Source organism: Trachypithecus francoisi, unplaced genomic scaffold, assembly GCF_009764315.1.
Source record: "Trachypithecus francoisi isolate TF-2019V2 unplaced genomic scaffold, Tfra_2.0 Lachesis_group16, whole genome shotgun sequence".
NCBI lineage: Eukaryota > Metazoa > Chordata > Mammalia > Primates > Cercopithecidae > Trachypithecus > Trachypithecus francoisi.
In genome coordinates this window covers 80667840-80689996 of record NW_022681461.1, presented here as the reverse complement: position 1 = coordinate 80689996, position 22157 = coordinate 80667840, and the positions used below count along the sequence as shown (strand labels likewise).

Below are 22157 nucleotides of genomic sequence, written 5' to 3'. Positions count from 1 at the left end.
GGGTCCTATAGTTTTGTAAGATATTTTGAAATCAGGAGTGTTGAGGCATTCAACTTTTTTCTGTTTCAAAATTGTTTGTGCAATTCACAGTCCCTTGAGATTCTATGTGACTGTTATATGTATTTTTTCTATTCCTACAAAAAATGTCTTGGGATTTTGACAGTGATTACATTGAATTTATAGATTGTTTTGGGTAGTATGGACAGTTTAACAATATTAAATGTTCCAGTCTATGAACATGAATGTCTTTCCCTTTATTTTTGTTGTATATTTCTTTTAGCATTGTTTTGTAGTTTTGGGTGTATAGGTCTCATGCCTCGTTCGTTAAGTTTATTTTAAAGTATGCTGTTCTTTTTGATGCTATTATAAGTGGATTTTTTTCTTATTTTCCTTCTTAGATTGTTCATTATTGGTATGTAGAAGTGCAAATTTTTGTGTTTTGATTTGAGTTATAGATATCTTTGAGCACCTAAAAGCTATGGAAAAACACGTATGTTCTCTTTCTGTCTTACATACACACTGTACATGCACAATTTCCAGGGATCAGATACCCTCTGAAGTGTGTCCATACTCCCCAAGTTGAGGTTTGTTGTTCATATTTGGGGGCAGGGGATGTACTGCTTAAATAATTCAAGGATAATTCGTTTATTCATACAGTCTCCATACATTTCAATAAATACTAATAAGAAATGAATTCATTTCAAAACACTGTAGAAGAAAGGACAACTCAGCATCTTCTGAAGATCCAACCGAAAACTCATCTTGTGCAGAATTCTGTTCTGTTTTGGACCCAGACCCTTCTTTACAGCACCACTCTGGAATGGCCTTTAAGCATCCATTTGCTTAATCTCCAACCTTCCCTTTTCCCTCCCCTTACTTCTTTACCAGAGCAGCTCTAATGGTCTTCATCTACCACTAGCCAACATTTCTGTCACCCTAACTCGTACCACATATTAAACCTGCCACCAGAGTGGCCATGGGTCATGTCTTTTCTCCTGCCTTTCCTTCTTCCCATCAAGTACCAAAAACTCTTGCATATTGAGTGTGCGTTATCCATTTCAATCAGCCCCCTAGCCATCCCTGGTGTGAGTGATGTTCCAGTGCTGCTGGTAATATTTTCCCTTTTCACTTACCTCTCAGTTCCTAGTACCTCATTGATGGCTGTTGTTTGTCAGGACCTTCTTTCTGCTTGAATGTATGTGGACAGTTTGTTCTTCTGGCATTGTTACAGGGGAACTAGGAGCAGCCAATAGAAACTTTTTAAAACTTGCAGTTTGTTAGATAAAATTGAATTGCAAACATTCATCTTTAGAACAGGAACTTTGCCATTTAGGTTTAGAAAAATACTTCCTACTTGTCCCATATTCTTTATGTATCTTGAATTGCTAGTTTTTAATTAATGCCAGTTGACTAAGCTTCGCTTAGATCCTTTTTTGTTTTAAAGGATGAGTATATCTTTGCCTGTATGCAGTTAAGCTGTTTGTGATAAATTATGGAAAAAGGTACAAAGTATTAAGATAATTAAAATTTGTTTTATATATATATACACAAAAGAAATATAACAAGTTTTATATATATATGTAAAACTTGATTATCTTGCTACAATATCTCACTGAAATATTTTCCTCTGTTATTGCTATTAAAATTATTTGTAAGTTCATTATAACAATATATATTTAAGATTCTCATGGCAATAGGAAACTTCCTTTTAATGATTTATTTATTTTTTTCCTAGAGTCAGATTAGTCAATGTAATAACGCCCTGGAGAACTCTGAAGAACTATTAGAATTTGCAACAAGATCATTAGATATAAAGGAACCTGAAGAATTTTCAAAGGTACAAAAAAACTGCATTAATACACTTAACAAGGAAAATTGTATTTTTAAAAAGGCTTTTTTGTTTTTCTTTAGTTTTGCATTTCTTTACTGATTTCTAATACTAATAAAGGCTTGGGGTTTCTTGATAAGTAAAATGCTAGCTGTTCATTTATTCCAAAGCAAACACTTAGAAGTGTGTGTCTTTAGGGTCATCAAAAAATATGTTTAAAAAGTGTTTCTGTGTTTCCATCTATGAGCTGATTGGGAAAGCATTATCACTTTATGCATATGAGCACTGTAACTGTGTAACTTCTTATTGCAGATAAATGCCCCTACTGCTTGATTTAAGTAATTGAATGTTTTATTAGAACATGGAAATGTAGATCCTTACTTAAGGGATATGTTTAGTATAAAAATGTAAAGAGTAGAGCAAGAAGCCTGCTAATGTTTTAACTTAGATCCTGGTGTTTAAGTGATTGTAAATTCTAAATTCTAATTCTTCTTTTAAGTAGGGTCGTTTTAAATGATTACCATTTTGTCAAATCAAACCCAGAAATGTAGAATATATTTTAAAATGATGTGAAAAGAGTTGGAAATTAAGCTATATAATTAGCAAAAATTACTGTGTAGTTATCAAGATAATTTGAGTTTGATGTTATTTACTTCACCTTTGTGGAGTATATAGTGAGCTGCATTGGTGTTAGAAAGGTAGCTTTATAATTGATTTATGCCTAGTGATTGTTTTCATTTTATGATTTTCTGTGAACTTGAAGGTAGAAAAAACTTCCTTGAGAAGGTAACATTTGCCACCTTACATCTTTGGATATTAAAATTGAACTTTAACATGGATATCTTCTTTTAAACAAATGAATCAAAACAAAAGTTATTTTGCTGTAAGCCAGTGCATGAATTGATTCTTTAAATTTGGAGGTGAGTTGTAAAGACACTTACTAATGCACATAAGTGGACTTATTATTATAAGGAATTATGAGGGAAATGTACCATACTTAAAAGTATTTTGAAAGTATGATATGTTGGCCAGGTGTGGTGGCTCATGCCTGGAATCCCAGCACTATGGGAAGCCAAGGTGGGTGGTTTGCTTGAGCCCAGGAGTTTGAGGCCAGCCTGGGCAACATGGTGAGATCCTGTCTGTACAAAATACACAAAAAAATTAGCCGGGCATGGTGATGTGCACCTGTACTCCCAGCTACTTGGAGGCTGAGGTGGGAGGATTGTCTGAGCCTAGGAAGTCGAGGCTGCACCAAGCTGTGATTACGCTGCTGCACCCTAGCCTGGGCAACAGAGTGAGGTCCTATCTTAAAAAACAAAAAACAGTCTGGGCGCGGTGGTTCACGCCTGTAATCCTAGCACTTTGGGAGGCCGAGACTGGCGGATCATGAGGTCAGGAGATTGAGACCATCCTGGCTAACACGGTGAAACCCTGTCTCTACTAAAATACAAAAAAAAAAAAAAAATTAGCCGGATGTGATGTCGGGCACCTGTAGTCCCAGCTACTCGGAGGCTGAGGCAGGAGAATCGCATGACCCCGGGAGGCGGAGCTTGCAGTGAGCCGAGATCGTGTCACTGCACTCCAGCCTGGGAGACAGAGCGAGACTCTACCTCAAAAAAAAAAAAAAAGTACGATATGTCACTTATTTAGAGGGCATTCATGTGATAACCTAAAATGTCTGGAACATAGCTAAGAAACATGCAGAAAGCAAAAGATGTCTTAGTCATCAAAATCAACATCATAGAGTTCATGACAAGAGTTAATGTCCTCTATTCAAGATCATTTCTCAGAATCTGTTCACTATTGTACTTGATACTACTATTATTTTCAATATTTTTCTTTCTGTTTTCTACTTGTCAACAAATTACACTTTTAGTGGAGGAGGGCAGTTATTAATGACAGGCATAGTCATAGTAGCAAGAATTACCAACTGACAGCCTAAGAGTGAGGAATAAGACAGGAAAACTATAGAATGTGGAGACTAATACTCAAAAATGCCTTGAATCCAGTTGATTTAAGGAGGGACTGAAACTTGGAAAAACTATGATAAAAGTTTATTTCTCCGATGTTTCTCTTTCTGTTGACATTTTCAGAGTTCTTCTCTCTTCTTTCTCCCAAATGCTACCCTTTTCTGTTTCACTGTCCTTTATTCTTTCCAGCTTTGTTTCTGTTATAATTTATTCCTGACAGATTATAAATTAGAAAGGTTCTGATAAAATAAGTCACATTGTGGTTTAATATGCCACTTTGCTTATTCTTACTATTTGGGTCTTGTCTTGCAGTAGTTTATAGTACTATTTAGTAGCTTAAACCATTTGGAGATGTGGTGAAATGAATTACAACCATGTGTCGCTTAACGATGAGGATGTCTTCTAAGAAATGTATCATTAGGCGATTTCATCATTGTGGGAACATTAGAGTATAATGGCACAAACCTAGATAGCATAGCCTACTACATACCTCAGCTGTATGGTATAGTTTGTTGCTTCTATGCTGCAAACCTATGTAGCATGTTACTGTACTGAATACTGTAGGCAGTTGCAATACAGTGGTATTTGTGTATCTCAACATAGAAAGGGTATAGTAAAAATACAACATTATAATTTTATGGGACCACCATTGTATATGCAGTCCATTATTGACTGAAATGTAGTTATGTGGCACATTACTGTATCTGTCAGTGTTTCCTAGCCAGAAATCTGGGCTTATCATTTAGGAAAAATGCTTAACTGAGAGCTGCTTGCAATTATTTTCTTCATATGTCCAGATAATAATTTGATTTCAAGTAAAAAACTAAGTTCACTTTCCTAGCCAGCTACATGGACTACAGGCCTGCCTCAGACACCTAGTTGCTGAGTGAATAGGGAGAGATGACTTTGGAGATTATTAGTCTAGCAGTATATTGTTAGATGTCTACAAAAAGAAATTCATTTAAGGTACACTGTTTGTGAATACCCCATATTAAAGTGTTTAAATGAGATTAATGTGAATGGCCCATGAGGACAAAAAGATAGCATAGGCTAAAATTGAGGTAGTGTGTCTTTTCATAGTTCATTATCTTAAAAAAGTATTTTAAGTTCTGATATTTAAATTATCACATTGCAGTATCTCAGCATGAGAACTGAATGTGAAACTATGCTATTTACCAGCATTTTATACTTTCTGAAAGTAAACAAATACAAATAGCACAAATGCAAAAAGATTTTAGAACATACCTTCACTTTTTTTTTTTTAACTGCTAGAAGTTTGGTTGTTAGTAAATTTATGCAGAAGGATCACCAGCAAATGGGATCCAGATCATTAGCTTTGTTCCTGGACTTAGCAAATTGGCAACATCCCACCAAATGTGGGTTCTCTGCTAATAGCTGGCCTGCAGAACACCGCTTGGATCCTTTTGGAACTTTACCAAAATTAGTATTTCTATTCCCACCCTGACTTTAGACCTTGAATTCTCTCTGTAGAAAGAGCTGACAATTTCTGAGTCAGTGTAACTAACTTGCCATCACAATCACGCCACATGTACTCCAGTTGTCAGACTAGAAGGGAGAAAATAGTTTCCTACCCATGGGGTCCCTATAATGAAATAAAAAGTACAGTTAGGTGAAAGGGGAACAGTGTCTTCTGCATTTGACCACAGCTGAAGAGGGAGAATGGGTTTAGTGTATTTCCCACATCTCACTCATAATGAATGATTTGCCTGCAGAATATTGTCCAGTGAGTGTTAGACTCTGACCACTGGCAAGACTGAACAAGAAGAGGAGTGGGTAGAAGCTCACTCAGTACTTTCAAGTAAGCAGAAATACTGCCAGAAGCTCCCTCTGTAGGCTGAAGTTAAGAATGTTAGGAGAGAGGAGAGGACCTTCAACAAAAGCGTAAATGTTTCAGTTTTGAGGGCAATATAAAGAAACAGATCTAAATATTTGTTAAGCATAGGTCAAATTGTAGTTTTCACCTTAATTTCATTTCTTGGTGTTTGTGTCTTACAGAAATGCAATCTCCTGTACAGATATGTCTAATCATGAAACAGTTGCATGCAGTACTGTATTTCAAAGTGTATTTCAAGTTATTCACTGTGGCTTTTGTGACAGATTCTTTCAAATGATTGTTTTTTGAAAAATAGTTCCTTTTATGAACAAATAAATATATGTCTGCCAAATACAAAACTTCTAATGTATGGAATTAACTGGTGTGCAATCTGTTTTTTTTTTCTCCAAAGACATATTTTTGCCTAAAGGAAAATAATGTTTTGAGGTATCTCTTTTTCCCTCTCCCTTTCTATAAAAAGAGAAATGATGATATTAGAGAAGAAAGATAGAAACAATAAGATACTTTATCTTCAAAGTGCTTGATAAATCCACAGAAGAAAATAGTTTCTATATTCACCTATAACAGATTAAGAACAAAAGAGATTGGGAAAAGATCTGTTAACTATTTTCTATGTGACTGGGAAAATATCTGGTTTGACTTCTTTAAATTTAATTGGCAGTTATGAAGATTGGTTTGCGATTACTTCTACTTCTACTCATATTACAGTTTCTCTGCATTCATATCAGAGATGGTGCCTTCCTTTCTCCCTCTCTGTCTCTCTTCCCTCATTCCCTCTATCTCTTCATTGTTTTTAAACTAAATCTTACAATTCCATTCCTTTTATCAGCCATAGAAAGGTGTCGCCTGAGACCAAACTTCCTTAAGTAGAATTGTAATGCTGAATTTTGTCAAACATCTGTTTAATTAGAACCAGCTGATTCCAAGATTTACCACTGCTCTGTTGCCAACACATTTATTTGAGCCTCCGTAATTCCAGGTAGTGAGTTATGAAGAAGCTGCAATGAATGTTTAGATTTATTTTCAGGTTATGGTACTGTATATTATTGAAAAGCTTCCAAGAAGCTTAGTTATATTACTTTACTCAACATCACTCTTTAGATCTTCTATTGAAATCCTTTCTGCCAATTTTGTAATTGACAAAAGTCACCATTCTTGAAATAGAGGAATAGAAACTTAGAAGCTGTATAGTGTTGTGTGTCTTTTGGATACCTTTCTGTTTAGAGAGAAGAATTCTAGAAAAAAAAAATTTTCTAATTTAAGACATTTCTTGAAATTGGGCCCTTTCAAAGAAATATCTTCAGAATTTGAAACTCTGCCTTCTAATCATTGCTCAGAATAACTTCTTAAACCTCTCTTGCATTTATATAATATATATGCAGTACAATTTGAACCTAAATGAAAGTGGAGCCATGGGAGTTTTCAGTTTTACCAGCTGGGTATATTCGATGTAAATGCATGGACAACAGTTTTTCCTACATTATCTGGCTTTTCGTTTATTCCTTTCCTGGTTTTTCACAAACAGCATGGTACATGAAGTGATACCATAAGAGCTTTGCATGCATGCATATGTGCACACACACACTAAAAATTTTCACCTTATTAAATTTAGTAACACTTGACACAAAATTGAATCATCATGGTCAGTTTAAAAAATGGTAATGGTCTTCATATCATTGGGTTATGCGAGGGTGATTTGTAATATTTCTCTGAGTTTGAAACCAATTAGGGAATAAGATAAAACAAAACTGATAAGAGGCCAAATAATAATAAAAGAATGTTGGAAAAGATGGCTTTTGTTATTGGGCAAGTTTCCTGATACTAAATACCTAGAATTAGACAGACAAATTCACCTAGGCATGATCAGCAGGGCCTGACTCAGGTGATGGGCAGGGGAAGCCACTTTCAGTGAAAGTTATGGCACAGAGGGAAAGAACAGAATATATGTTCTCTGTGGGCAAGCAAGCTGCCAGAAAAAGCGGAAGGTCCTGAGCTACTCTTTTCTAGTTTCTCCTTTAAAACCCATTATCAGATAAGTCATATCATTTTCCTAGGAGAAATAAGGGAATGGAGATGCAAAGAGTAATCCTAGTAGTACTTGTTTCATATCAGGTACAAAGAAGAGTCCTCTCTTTCCTTCCTTTAACACTTTCATTAAAATCTTTGTTTTGTAATTCCAGCTTTAATGACAGTAATTTAAAAAATCAATATAATTAACTTTTTAAACATTTTCTATCTCTGGTATTACAGTAGTTTCATGACTTAAGATACATACAGATCCCACAGAATTTGTTTGCTGTAGTATGTGGGCCTTGGAAATGATTTTCGGAAACATTAAGGAGCAAAATTCATTAGAAAAGAAATAGAATGATTAATATACAAGGTCTCAACTGATTAATAGTAGTGCTGAAACTGTATAACATGCTGATCTCTTAAATCTCAGTTCTGTGTTGCCTGGGCACGGTGGCTCACGCCTGTAATCCCAGCACTTTGGGAGGCTGAGGCAGGCAGATCACGAGGTCAGGAGATCAAGACCATCCTGGCTAACATGGTGAAACCCCGTCTCTAATAAAAATGCAAAAAAAATTGCCGGGCGTGGTGGCAGGTCCCTATAGCTACTCAGGAGGCTGAGGCAGGAGAATGGCGTGAACCCGGGTGGCGGAGTTTGCAGTGAGCTGAGATCGCGCCACTGTACTCCAGCCTGGGCGACAGAGGAAGACTCTGTCTCGAAAAGAAAAGATCTGAGTTCTGTGTTTTTGAGTAGAAAGGGTACTTAGACCAGAATGTTTTAGGGTGGGTATAAAAATGACCAATAATGAATAGGAACAACGTTAGAACTGGAGAGACCACAGAAGCATTGCTACATATATCTAATTAACATTCAAATAAATTTAATAATTATTAAGTATTACTATGTCCTAAGCATTTTTGCTTGGCACTGGGGATACAGTGTTGAGCAAAATAGCCTTGTCTGTGTCTGATACATTGTTAACTATACTGGTTACTGTGGAGAAAAAAACTTTTGTTGGATATATTGTATGTAAATGTAAAAAGGACAACAGTTTTTACTTGTTTTTTTATCATTTTGTATGACCATGCAACCCCAAGTAAATAGCTGAGTTCCCTTTCTAAACTTGTGCTTTCATTAAAAAAAAAAAAGACAAAAGAGATATCATATATAGGTTTAAGTTGGTAGCATCTATGAAATCATCATGGAGAAAGACCCCATTGCTGGAAGTATTTCTCTGGTCTCTTTGTGTCTGGATTTCTGCCATTACAACTTTCTTTGGAGTAAAGGTTTGTAGAATTGCAGCCTAGTTGTATTTGTTAGCAGGCAAGCTCTAAGAATTCCTTGCCCTATAGAGGCATATAGAGAAAACTTGGAACAACGATTATGAAGTAGTGAAAGAGATCTCCGAAGAAAAAGTAGAGAGTAAATTTGACATGTACAAGAAAACCATGAAGGAAGTTGTCCCATGAAGGAGATTGGTTGCTCTAGTTGATGAGTATCAGACTGAATGAAAGTGGAGGTGTGTTTTGATAATATTAAGGTAAGAAAAAAACATTTATAGTCACCTGGAATTTGTTTGAAGTGTTAAATTTTCCTCCTAAAAGTTGATTTTTGTGGAGTCTGGATTTTCTACTGTAATTCTACTATAACATCACATGAAAGCTTATGTGATATACACATAAATTTTCTATAGTTTGTGTTTTGGTGAATATGAACTAATCTATTGCAGGGTTTATATCCTAACTTTTCTTGCATGTCACCGCCATTGAAACTTGCATGAAAAGCACTAACTTGCCTTCTTTCTCTTCTCCCTGATTGGCTCCAAGGCTGCCAGACAGATCAAGGATAGGTATGGTATAAAACACATTTTTACTTAAGAATCGTTATTGAAGTCAGAAATGAAATTCAGAAATAGTTTTTTAATTAAAATTGTGTTAGTGAAGGTAAAAATACCCAATGACCAAGTACAAAATAAAATGTCCTCTGTATATTTTCTTCGAATAACCATTATATGAATAAGATTTTTTAAAAGCGTAGTTGTGGATAATTATGTGCTTCAGAAGAATTTCATTTCTGGTATAGTAATATAGTTAGTTTTAGTTTTAGAACAGTTCTTAATTAGCTGTACTAATGAAGAGGGAACTATTTTGAATAACTTAAAAATATATACTGGAATGTGTTTTTTGTTAAATTTAAATGTAAGTGGGTCTTATTTTCTGTGAACTCACTCATTTTAAGTAGTCCTCAACAACTAAAGCTCTCCTGTTTCACTGCCCTCCTGTTTAACACCTTTGTATTCTCATTTCATCCTGTTCCTGGTGCCATCTCTTTCTATTTCTAATGCCACCACTATCTGGTTAATATTCTACGGGAAGAGAAAATTAAAGATAATTATTAAAGGTTTTGGCTTAAAAGGTCTTTCTTATTGGTAAAGCCAGGCTTAACAAAAGAAATTTATACTTATAACGAACATAGAGTGCTAAAGGAGTTGCTAGCAACATTTGGATCGCATTAACACAGAAGGAACAGTTTGGATCTGCCTGTCTAGTCACTGAGTGTTGTCTGTAGTGAGATTATAACAAGTTTTTTCATTTGAGGATCATGAAATTTTCTGAAAGGCACAGCTCTTCAAAGTACCACTCCAAATCCTAGGTTAAATTATTCTTCAGATAATTGACAAAAATTTTTATTATAGATTATGTGAAAAAACAGTGCCTCTATTGTTAATCTTGGCTGAAAATTTTACTTCTGTGTTTCTCTTTTTTTGTTTTTGAGGCAGAGTCTCACTCTAGCACCCAGGCTGGAGTGCAGTGGTGCGATCTTGGCTCACTGCAACCTCTGCCTCCTGGGCTCAAGTGATCCTCCGCCTCAGCCTCTTGAGTAGATGGGACTACAGGCATGTGCCACCACATCCGGCTAATTTTTGTATTTTTTGTAGAGACAGAGTCTTGCTATTTTGCCCAGGCTGGTCTGAAACACCTAAGCTCAAGCGATCTACTCGACTTGGCCTCCCAAAGTGCTGGGATTACAGGCGTGAGCCATTGTGCCCGGTCCTATATTAATTTTTGTATTTTTTGTATATTTTACATCAGGCAGTAGCTAAAGATATGGATCATTCTTATAAATCCTGAATCTAGCAAGATGATTGTGAAAGTTTGAAGGTGAAAAATATTAGCAGTGTGAGGAATGGATGGTAGATAGGTCAGTTTTGTGGATAAGGTAGATTTGGATTGTGTCTGGAAATTGCTATGAGTTATCCATCTTCCTCCCTGGGTATATATATATATATATATATATATATATTTTTTTTTTTTTTTTTTTTTTTTTTTTTGAGACGGAGTCTCGCTCTGTCGCCCGGGCTGGAGTGCAGTGGCCGGATCTCAGCTCACTGCAAGCTCCGCCTCCCGGATTCACGCCTTTCTCCTGCCTCAGCCTCCCGAGTAGCTGGGACTACAGGCGCCTGCCACCTCGCCCGGCTAGTTTTTTGTATTTTTTAGTAGAGACGGGGTTTCACCATGTTAGCCAGGATGGTCTCGATCTCCTGACCTTGTGATCCGCCCGTCTCGGCCTCCCAAAGTGCTGGGATTACAGGCTTGAGCCACCGCGCCCGGCCCTCCCTGGGTATATTATACTTACTGTTTAGCTACCTATCCCACTACATCCCGTTTTAGTTCCTAATTTTCTGAATTAGAAATTACTTCCTAATCATGACCTTGCAAAATCTCTCCTTTTTTCAAGATTCTGTATGGCTCTTGGCATCACAGAATTTTGTCTGTATCCTTGAACTCTTTCTCTTTGCCCAGATTTGTTTATCAGGATTTAATTTTATGACCAACTTCAGTGGCTGTGTTCTTTACTGAAGCTTGGGTTTTTTGCCTCTTCTAAGCCAGCCTCTTGACTTGATTTCATTAGTATCCAGGTGATCTCAGGAATTAGGGTTCAGGCAAACTCCTGTGTGTGTGTGTGTGTGTGTGTGTGTGTGTTTGCGTGTTCAAACCCTATAGCATTTTTGTGGTCCCCTACAACATTTTTATTTCCTGCCTGAGGAACATTTCTGAGTCTCAACTTAATTTTTTTTTTTTTTGAGTCTTGCTCTGTTGCCCAGGCTAGAGTGCAGTGGTGCAATATTGGCTCACTGCAGTCTCTGCCTCCCGGGTTCAAGCGATTCTCTTGCCTCAGCCTCCCAAGTAGCTGGGATTACATGTACCTGCCACCACACCCAGCTAATTTGTGTGTGTATGTGTGTTTGTAGAGACAGGGTTTCACCATGTTGGCCAGACTGTCTCGAACCCCTGACCTCAAGTGTTCTGCCCACTTCTGCCTCCCAAAGTGCTGGGATTATAGGTGTGAGCCACTGTGCCCGGCCCTTCAACCTAATTTTTAAAATTTTGATATTTACCTTTATGATGTTCAGGTTTCTCCGATGTAGTTTTTGGTACTCCTCAAAAGTGAGCTTTTAGAATTCCATTATTACCATTTAAAATACAAAAATAATTTAAACATATAGTCATAATAAAATGACTACTTTAGCTATTTTCACCAAGCAAAGAAAGGATTTTTCTTTTTTTGGGGGGCAGGGGACAGAGTCTTGCTCCATCACCCAGGCTGGAGTGCAGTGTCACAATCATAGCTTACTGCAGCCTGGACCTCCCTGGCTTAAGGGGCCCTCCCTCCTCTGCCACCTGAGCAGCTGGGACTGCAGGCACATGCCACTATGCCCGGTTATAAAGGCATAGATGGACTTTAAGGGAGAATGTGTAACATATCTGAGCAAGGAATCAAATATAAAAAATGAAAATATCTGTGAAAACTCATTATTTATCATTTGCTATGGTAGAAGTTACGCAGAGGAACAGCAGGATTAAGAGAGAAAACCAGGATAGAAATAAGATAACAGCACATCTCTACAACTTTATAGAATCACTGGCGTGTACTTCTGGGGACTTAATAATATTGGAATATGATTAGTTGAGGTATATTGCAGGAGTTACTGGTTCTTGAAAGAGAGGAGTTATAAAAGAGCCAAGTTAATTAGGTAGTTTGAGGAAATTAAAACTATATTTTGTAGTTATTTTCTCTTTGCAAAAATCAGGAGCGAAGGATCCTTGAATTTACCTTGTGCTAGTAGAAATGAACTAAGAAAATCAAGGGGAATTAAAACATACCTAGCCTCATGGATCCTGTAGTATAGAGAATTATCTAATGAATTTTCGATGTTTAACAGTTTGGGCTTTGAGGCACATGTCTAAATACATGCAGTTAAAAATTAAAGTTCAGTCTTCTGAAAGATTGTAGCATTTTTGCCCATCTAAATTGATTCATGGAAGCTTAAGTTTTCATTGTCTAGAAAATAAGAGTTGTTCTTGTTTTTTTTTTTTAAAGCTTTGATAAGCCTTTCTAATGCATTTATGGGGCATATTCTTTTTCTTTGATGTCATGGTGATTGAATCAAATCTTACAGGTTTAAGGTTTTAAATTCTCTAAAATACTTTCAGATTATTTTTCTCAACATTTCTCAGTAAACATTTTAATATTTAGTCAGGTTTTGAATGAACCAAGTAGGTTCTAACCTATTCACTGATTCAGTGAGCATTTATTAAGTACATATCTGACTGTAGCTCTTTCAGATGTCCTTGAATCAAAAGATACTTGAGGCTGTAAAGAATAACATATATAGGACTTAGTATTTGTTCCTTTTTATTGAAATTGTATTATTTGAGAGACAAACAGCTGAGCATAATATGCATGAAATAATCAGAATTGTACTTGGCATATAGTAAGCCTTCAGTCAGTGTGAATTCCCTTTGCTGTAAATTTTATTTCAGTATAGCACTTTCTTCTTTATAAACACAACAACTGTTGTTTACTCATTGTTACTATTAAATTATTGCTAGTTTTTAAATGAAGTAAAATAAATACAGAAACAGTTTGACATTTTTCATCCTAAAATAAGTGAAGATAGCAAGTTTGACATCTTTCATTTCATGAGCTTCTTGTGTAGATTTGGCAGATCCAATTGATTTGGCAGATCCAATTAACTAGGCCTAGTATTCCCCTTGTCCCACCAGCTCTGTTTCCTTCCCCTTCCAAATTGTGTACTAGGAGGACAGTGTTCACCTGTAGTACTTCTGATCATTCTTGAACCAAAGATAGTAAGAGGCTTACTTTGTGATACATGTGGAAATTTATTGGAATATGAAAAATTGAAATGAGATAAAATTACAAATTAATAGGATTAGAGGATTTCTTTTAATCTCCGGTTTTAATGGACTACAGACTCTCTGTACTTTGCATAAAGTGGCTTTATTCTTTTTTTTTTTCCCTCCACATTCATCTAGTAAATGTTTATTGAATTCCTATTGTTTCCATGGCATATAGTTTTTCACAGGGCTGTTTCTTATAGTAGGCTTCCCTGTAACTGATGTTGATAGATCAGAGTGACCCCTACTATGGTATTCATTGATAATGATTTCACTTCTCTCCTGTCTTTAGCAACTACCAAACTCTACAATATTAGGTCAATCTACCTCTACTCTTATTTGGGGGTACATGGAGTAGCTCTTGTTACTAGGGAAAATGTTTGAATCAAGGTGTGATTCAAATGAATATAAATGAATTTAAGTTCATTATCTGGCATATGAAAAGGAGTAAGGCTGGCATCAGGAAGTCAGTAAGATTGAGTGTACAGAGGTTCAGATGAGTGTTGAATCTGGTAAACATTATTTTTATTGGATACTTGTTATATTATTTGTATATATGCAATTTAATAAAAATTGGGAGGAAAGTTGCTGACCAATTGTCTTAAATGTCTTTAAAAAGACATTTTGTAGTTTTTTATTTAGTTAATTTTGAAGACTAAGAGCAAATTTCTATTTCACTTTTATTATAGTCTCTGAAATTATTAGTGATATAATTTGTCTTTTCATTCTATAAATTAAATATGATTTGATACTTCCTATTCCTTTATTTTAAAAAATATGTTTGTGTTTACCATAGAGTCACAATGGCTTCAGCCTTTCGCCTTTCTTTGAAACCAAAGGTCAGTGACAACATGACTCATTTAATGGTGGATTTCTCACAGGAAAGACAGATGCTGCAAACTTTGAAGTTTTTGCCAGGTAAATACATGTACTACATGTAAAGTTTTGTATAAAAACTTTTTTTTTTCTACAAGATTTTTTTGCAGTGAACATTGGTATGTAAATATTAAGGAAGTATAGTGTGATTTTTTTTTCATTTAGCTAAGGAATAATTAAATTTGGTAGTTTTTTTATTTTTAGAGATTTTATTGGTAGTAAAAATTGCGTTTTAAGAATCCTATCAAGGGATCTCTTATTGTTAGCTTGGCAGAGGGAAGCAGTATGGTGTGATGGTTAGCAGTGGGTCTCAAGGCCAGACTTCTTAGGTTTGAATCCTGTTGCTTACTCGCCATGTCATCTTGAACAATTTACTTAACTTGTTTCATTGTTAACATCTTTAAAATGTGATGATATTCTTCTAGGGTGTTTATAAGGATTAAATAAATTGATACCTCTAAAATATTTATAGTAGTACCTGCACATAGTTAAAATTCAGTGAATGTTAGGTGTTATCATTATTATTGTTGTTGTGGTTGTGGCTCAGATGGAACTTTATCTTCAGTAATATGTTAACATTGTTTTATTAAAGTATTAATATGAGGATATTGCAGTAGCCAAAACTATTTGTGATTGAGTCCCAAAGTATTCACTTATATAAAAGAGCCAATTAAGAACCAATCTTAGTCTGTTTTGTGTTGCCATAGCAGAAGGCCTGAGACTGGATAATTTATAAAGAAAAGAGGTTCTCTAGGTTGAGAAGTTCAAGACTGGGCAGCAGTGTCTGGCAGCTTCTGGTGATAGCCTCATGCTACGTCAAAACATGATGGAGCACAGAAGGGGAACCAGACACATGCAAAAAAGGCAAAACAAGAGAGGCAATCTCATTTTATAAGAACCTTCTTTCACGGAAACTAATCCATTTTTACAAGAACTAACCCAGTCTTTTGAGAAAGACATTAATCCGTTGTAATGACCTAATCACCTCTTAAAGGCACCACCTTCCAACACTGCCATATTGGTGATCAAACTTCAACATGAGTTTGCTGGGGACAAGTCAGGAATATGACTTACAACCTTTTGGTTAGGTTTTTTTTTTTTTTTTTTTTTTTGCATCATGTTGCTGATAACTAAAACTATTTAGATATGGTGATTTGAGGCATCAAGGAATTCTTGAAAGTGACATGTTTTCCTTACAAGTACTTTTTTTTTTGGAGGCTAGCTATTTTTGAATAGAGAATGTTGATTATATGGAACCATTCTTTTTTTCCTTGAATATATGGTCAGGGACTTTGAAATATGATTGGAAAAACAAGTTAGTAGTTCTAACACTATAATGGAACCTAGGAAGGGTAGCACAAGTGAAATACTAATTTGTGTGATACAGATTAGAAGTTCTAGAGGAGTCCATAAAAGGAAAAGATGAGAGAAGGAACTGTAGTTGTAGAGGAAGAAAGTGTACTTGTCATTGGCTATTTACCTAAACACTGGCCTTTCAGAATTTCTATATTTTCATTCACAGGGCTCTACTTGACAGTGAAACTGATATTAAAGCAGGAATAAACATTTTTAAAAGTTTTTTTTGATTACCATATAATTTAAAATGGTTTGTTTTTTCATTCTGACATGTAGAATTTTATTGGTAAGAAGCTGGATTTTATTTTAGTTTTGAAAATTTGAGGTGGCGCAGGTTACCAGTTAACTGAGGTTTTACTTTTAAGTAGAACACTCTTATGTTCACTTGTGGGAGATAGGGACTTACATTTCAGACTAGGGAATATATCTCCAAATGTGAGCTTTCTTAAGAAAGGAAAATAGGAAATATGTTTAGAAGTCACATTAACCATATGTCTCTACTTACCACCAGTATGACCCTAAAACTTCTCAGAATTTCACCCTTCTTCATATAGCTATCAGATGTAGAACATTCTTAATATAATTTCCATCTGAGTGGAGAGCAAAGAAAAATTTCAGCAACTTAGAGAGGAAAGTTGTCCTTTCCTGCTTATCTGTTTACATATTAAAGTTACTTTAGTATTTTTGTTGGAAAAAGGAATATATGCATGTGATAAACAGTTGAAGTAGTACGAAAGAGTATAAAGTAGCCCTCTCATCTCAGACTGCCAGTTTTCTTCCCTAGGAGCTACCACTGTTAACTGGCATGTGCTTATCTTTCTAGAAACAGTCTGTGCCTTTGTAAAAGTATTATTATATAGACAGAATCATGTAATTGGTAACTTTTGGTGATTTCATGTGATTAAAGCTAACATATAATTCACCTCCTTTAAAAAGGTGGAAGCACATAGTACAGCAAGAACTCAAAGAAAGGAAGCATACATATACATTGTTATATAATTTTGCTTTACCACTTAACAGTATGTCGGAGTTCATTCCAGATCACTGTACATCTACTTTATTTTTTTTTTTCATGACTAGATAGTAGGAATGTAATTAGTTCTGGATGAGTATTTAGGTTTATAGTCTTTTTATTAGAAACAATGCTGAAATGATCAAATACTTGTATATATTTGCAGAGAGGTGACACTATCTCTTGAGGACAAATTCCTGGAAGTGGAAGTGCATGTTTATTTTAAATTTAAGTAGATTTTAAGTTGTCAAAGAGATTTCACAGTTTATATGTACTGGAAAATATTTGAATGCATGTACTGTTATACTGCTGCAAACACTACTGTCAGGTTTTTTTTTCCTATTCTAATAGGTGACAAATATATTGTGATTGCTTTAATTTTCATTTCTTTAAGTATGAATGAGTTTGTGCCTTTGTCATATTTTCATAAGCCACTTTAAAAATGAGCTCCCTATTTATGAATTTTGTCCAATTTTCATGGGATTGTTAGTCTTTTTATTAATGAAATGTGGGATACGACCTTTTAATACATTAAGGAAGTCAACCTTTGTCCTATGTGGTATATATCCTTGCTCACTTTGATCATTTGCCTGTTGAATTTATGGTGATTTTTTTTCCTAGCAAAATTTTTAATTTTAGTGCAGTCAAATACATCACACTTTTTTTTGTAACTCTTAGATTTTATAAAGGTCTTACTTAGAAAGACTTTCGCTATTGCAAGATTGTAAAAATACACGTTTTCTTATATTTGCAGCTTTTTAAAAATAAACTTTCGTTTTAGAGCAGTTTTAAGTTTACAGTAAAGTTGAATGAAAGGTATAGAGATTTCTCATACACCTTCACACATGCATGTGTTTTCATTTTCATTTGGTTCAAAATATTTAAAAATTTCTCTTGAGATTTATTATTTGAGTATGTGTTGTTTAGAAGTGTAGTTTTTTTTTTTTTTTTTTTTGGTTTTGTTTGTTTGGTTGGTTGGTTGGTTTTTTTTTTTTTTTGGAGACAGAGTCTTGCTCTGTTGCCCAGGCTAGTGCAGTAGCGTGATCTCGGCTCACTACAACCTCTGCCTGCCAGGTTCAGACAGTTCTTCTGCCTCAGTCTCCGGAGTAGCTGGGACTATAGCACGCCCTGCTAATGTTTGTATTTTTAGTAGAGGTGGGGTTTTGCCATGTTTGCTAGGCTGGTCTTGAACTCCTCATCTCAGGTGATCTGCCCCCACCCCAAAGTGCAGAGATTACAGGCATGAGCCACCGCGCCTGGCTAGAAGTGGATTGTTTAATCTCAAAGTATTTTGGGACTTTCCAGCTATATATCTTTTTCTGTTAAGTGATTTCTAGTTTTATCATTGCGTGATTTGTATGCTTTTGAGTTTGTTAATGTGTGTTTTATGGCCCAGAATGTAGTCTTTATCTTGGCAAATGTTCCATAGGAGCTTGAGAAGAATGTGTATTCTGCCATTGTTGGATGAAGTAGTCTGTAGATATCAATTATATGCAGTTGATTGATAGAGTTGTTGAGTTCAACTATGTACTTAGTGATTTTCTGCCTCTCTCCCATCACTTGTATCATTGCTGTCATTTATTTCACTTATGCAACAGTGTATATAAGCACATATATATACCACACACATTCAAATAAATAGTTACTCTTATTGTTTTGAATTGTTACTGGTTAGATCAGTCAAGAACAAGAAAAATAAGTTTTTATTTTACCTTCACTTATCCTTCTCCAGTGCTGTTTGTTTCTTTCTCTTTAAAGGGCTTTTTAAAAATATTTCTTACATAGCAAGTCTATTGGCAACAGATTTCCTCAATTTTTATTTATCTGAGAGAGTTTTTATTTCTTCTTCACTACGGAAGGATAATTTCAAGGTATACAGAATTGCTTCTCTATAGGTAAGATCCCCTCCTCCGCCCCCACCTGGTGTCTTTCAAGTGTTTTCCTTGTCTTTGATTTTCTGTGGTCTGAATATATGCCTAGATATGGTTTTTGTTTGTGTATGGCAGGGAGCATTTATTTTCGTTGATGTTCCCTGAGCATCCTAGATCTGTAGTTTGGTGTCTGACATTAATTTGGGAATTTCTCAGTCATTATTGTTTCAAATATATCTTCTGTTCCTTTCTGTCTTCTCCTTCTGTAATTTCCATTATACATATTTACTCCTTTTGTACTTCCACAGTAAATTTTGGATATTATATTCTGTGGGGTTTCTTCCAATCTTTTTTGTCTTTGCTGTTTCATCTTGCAGGTTTCTACTGAGAGATCCTCAAACTCAAAAGATTCTTTCCAGTCAGCTATTAAGTCAATTAAATTATTCTTAATTTATGGTACAGTGTTTTTTTCTTTGTGTTTGTTTCTTACAATTTCTAACTCTCCACTTATATTGCCCATCTGTTCTTTTATGCTGTCTCCTTTCTCCATTTTATGCTGTCTGCTCTCTCCATGAGAGCCCTGAGAATATTATAACTGTTTTTAATTATTGATCTGATAATTCCAGCATCTCTGCCATATGTGAGTCTTATAATTTTTTCTTGATAACCCAACATGTATTGGGTTAAAGAAGCTGATGTAAACAGGCCTTTATTAATGTGGTAGTAAGGTGTGTGGGAGGGGAAGCATTCTGTAGCACTATAATTAGGTCTCAGTCTTTTGGTGAACCTGTGCCTCTGGATTGTGAACTTCACAAGGGACTTCTCAGTTTTCCCCATTCCTCACTCCTGGATTTTTCGGTGGAACAGGATGGTTGGAGTGGCCTGGGGTTGATTTGGGTATTTCCCTTTGCCCATATGGAGTAGCTGATTGGAGTTGGATATTTCCCTTTCCCCAGGTCACTTAGGCTCTGATAAAACCTCAACAGATTAGACTATGATTAAATAGTTTCTCTTAAGGGAACAGAAGCTCTGATGTATTTCAAAATACTTCCTTTTCTCCTCCCCCTGCTGTGGAAGCATAAGGGGATTTTTCTCCGTTAGTTATTCATGGTGGGAACCTGGTAAGCTCCTGGAGGTAAAACTCACAAATGTGTGGGGACACTCCTGTGACTGGGTCTCCTTTGAGTTGGACTCTCAGACATCCTGCTGTACTCCTTAAGTAAGTACAATTTCAATTAATATTTAAATAAAAATGTGGCCAAGGGATTAAATCTCAAGCATTTGAAATAGTTTATTTCCCTTTCATTTCCAAATGGAGTTTTATGGGGAAAACTCAGCTTAGTAATATCAGAAAGGCTTTTCTAATAGCCACAACTGACTATGACAAGAGCAGTTTTAGGAAATAGTAACTTTTCCCATCACTAAAATAATTCAGCAAGAAGCTTGACAATAGCTTGAAGCCAGTGTTGTAAAGGGAATCCATTCATCAGAAGATATTGTCCAGTGCTTCTCAAACTTTAAAGTGCATGCAAATCAACTGCAGATTCTGATTCAAGAGTCTTAGTGTTGGACTTGAGGTAACTTAGGGTTATTTTTACACACATTCAAGGTGAGAAGCACATCTTATTTATAAAAGCTCAGCCATGCAACACAATAAAATTGTTTTATGCTGGATTTTTTTTTTTTTCTATGGTAGAATCCCTCCAGAGTATGGTAGTTACATGGTAGTTATAACAGTCTATGTTAGTATATGAGTCCTCTTCTTTTTCTATTTGAAATTTTTGAAGTTTTTTTTTTCAGATTTTACCCAATCTCCTGCTCTGGCTTTCATGAATTCTTTAAGGCGACATTGTTGCTTATTTCTAAAGTTCCCATCATTTACAGTTTTTTATTGTTTGAGACAGGGTATTTCTCTGTCACCCAGGCTGAAGTGCATTGGCATCATCATAGTTCACTGTAACCTCCAACTCCTGGCTCAAGCAGTCTTTCTGCATTAGCCTCCTGAGTTGCTAGGACTGCAGGTGCATGCCACCACACCCAGCTAAGTTTTAATTTTTTTTTCTTTTTGTAGTGATAGAGGTCTCACTGTGTTGCTCAGGCTGGTCTCAAACTCCTGGCCTCAAGCCATCCTCTAGCCGTGGTCTCCCAAAGTGCTGGATTATAGGTGTGAACCACTGCACCCAGCCATCATTTCCACGTTTATATCTGTGTTCTTCTTATTGGTCATACTTAGGTCCAAAAAAGTTAGTTTACCAAACACAGACTCTACTTTCCAGGTTATCAAATTATCAGTAAGGCAAATTCAGAACTTTTCAGAGATTCTACCTTTAGGTTTCTTTAGGTTTCCAGGTCAGTAAGGGTCCTATCATTCATCCCTTTGTGTTAGTTTTATAGATCACTTGTTTCCACCTGGTCAGATAGTTTAACTGTCATTTATGTTTTTCTCTTTTCATTATTACTCGGATATCTTTCTGTGTGTTACTGCTCTTCGATTTTATATTTTTTTATATACTAATATATATGGCCTTAGCTTAGAGTGCCTTTCTTTAAGAATAGTAAAGGCTATTGTCTCTAAGTCAAACTGCTTATATTTAAATCCTGTTTCTTCTTTAATTGTCTAGCAGTGTAATCTTGGGCAAGTTACTTTGACATCTTTGAGCCCCTAATAAAGATAATGATAATATAAAGTTTATGGTATTGTAATGGTAAGGATTAAGGTGGAAAGCACTCAATAAATGATGGCTATTGTTACTACCATTATTCTTTTTTCGTTTTCTGTTTAACTTATGAAGAAAACTTTGTTTGATTGTTGCCTTTGAAATTGTATTTTTCACTTTGCATTTATCTCAAGTTCACTTTTTTACTCACACTTGGAGAATTTACATGTAGACTTATAGCAGTTGAGGCTTTAACTGTTGTTTTCTCCCCCCTTCTCAGTTTTCTCATGTGAATAACTGATACCAATGATAACATTTTTTCCCATAATGTTTTCTGTTGTAAGTAGAGCTTTTCCCCCTAGAATCCAGTGTATATATCTTCATTTTCTGTATCTAGGTTTCCCATCACTTCTAAATTTTGACAAAGTGAAAATACACATAGATATTACTACTACTTTGATTAAAAAAATGACTTAAAACGCAGTCTTCTCACCCTTACTTCCCTTCTTTTGGGCTTTCAA

At 35.5% G+C, this 22157-nt stretch overlaps 1 protein-coding gene across 6 annotated transcripts in view; it reads left to right on the top strand.

Moving 5' to 3' along the window:
* FSD1L (fibronectin type III and SPRY domain containing 1 like) overlaps positions 1–22157 on the top strand; it is an 87907-nt gene that overhangs the window by 30859 nt on the left and 34891 nt on the right. For all 6 annotated transcript variants that reach the window (XM_033237898.1, XM_033237902.1, XM_033237901.1 and 3 more), the window contains 3 exons: positions 1736–1837; positions 9491–9513; positions 14661–14782. In XM_033237898.1, the coding sequence (XP_033093789.1) occupies positions 1736–1837; positions 9491–9513; positions 14661–14782 (247 nt within the window). The remainder of the gene's footprint in view (positions 1–1735; positions 1838–9490; positions 9514–14660; positions 14783–22157) is intronic.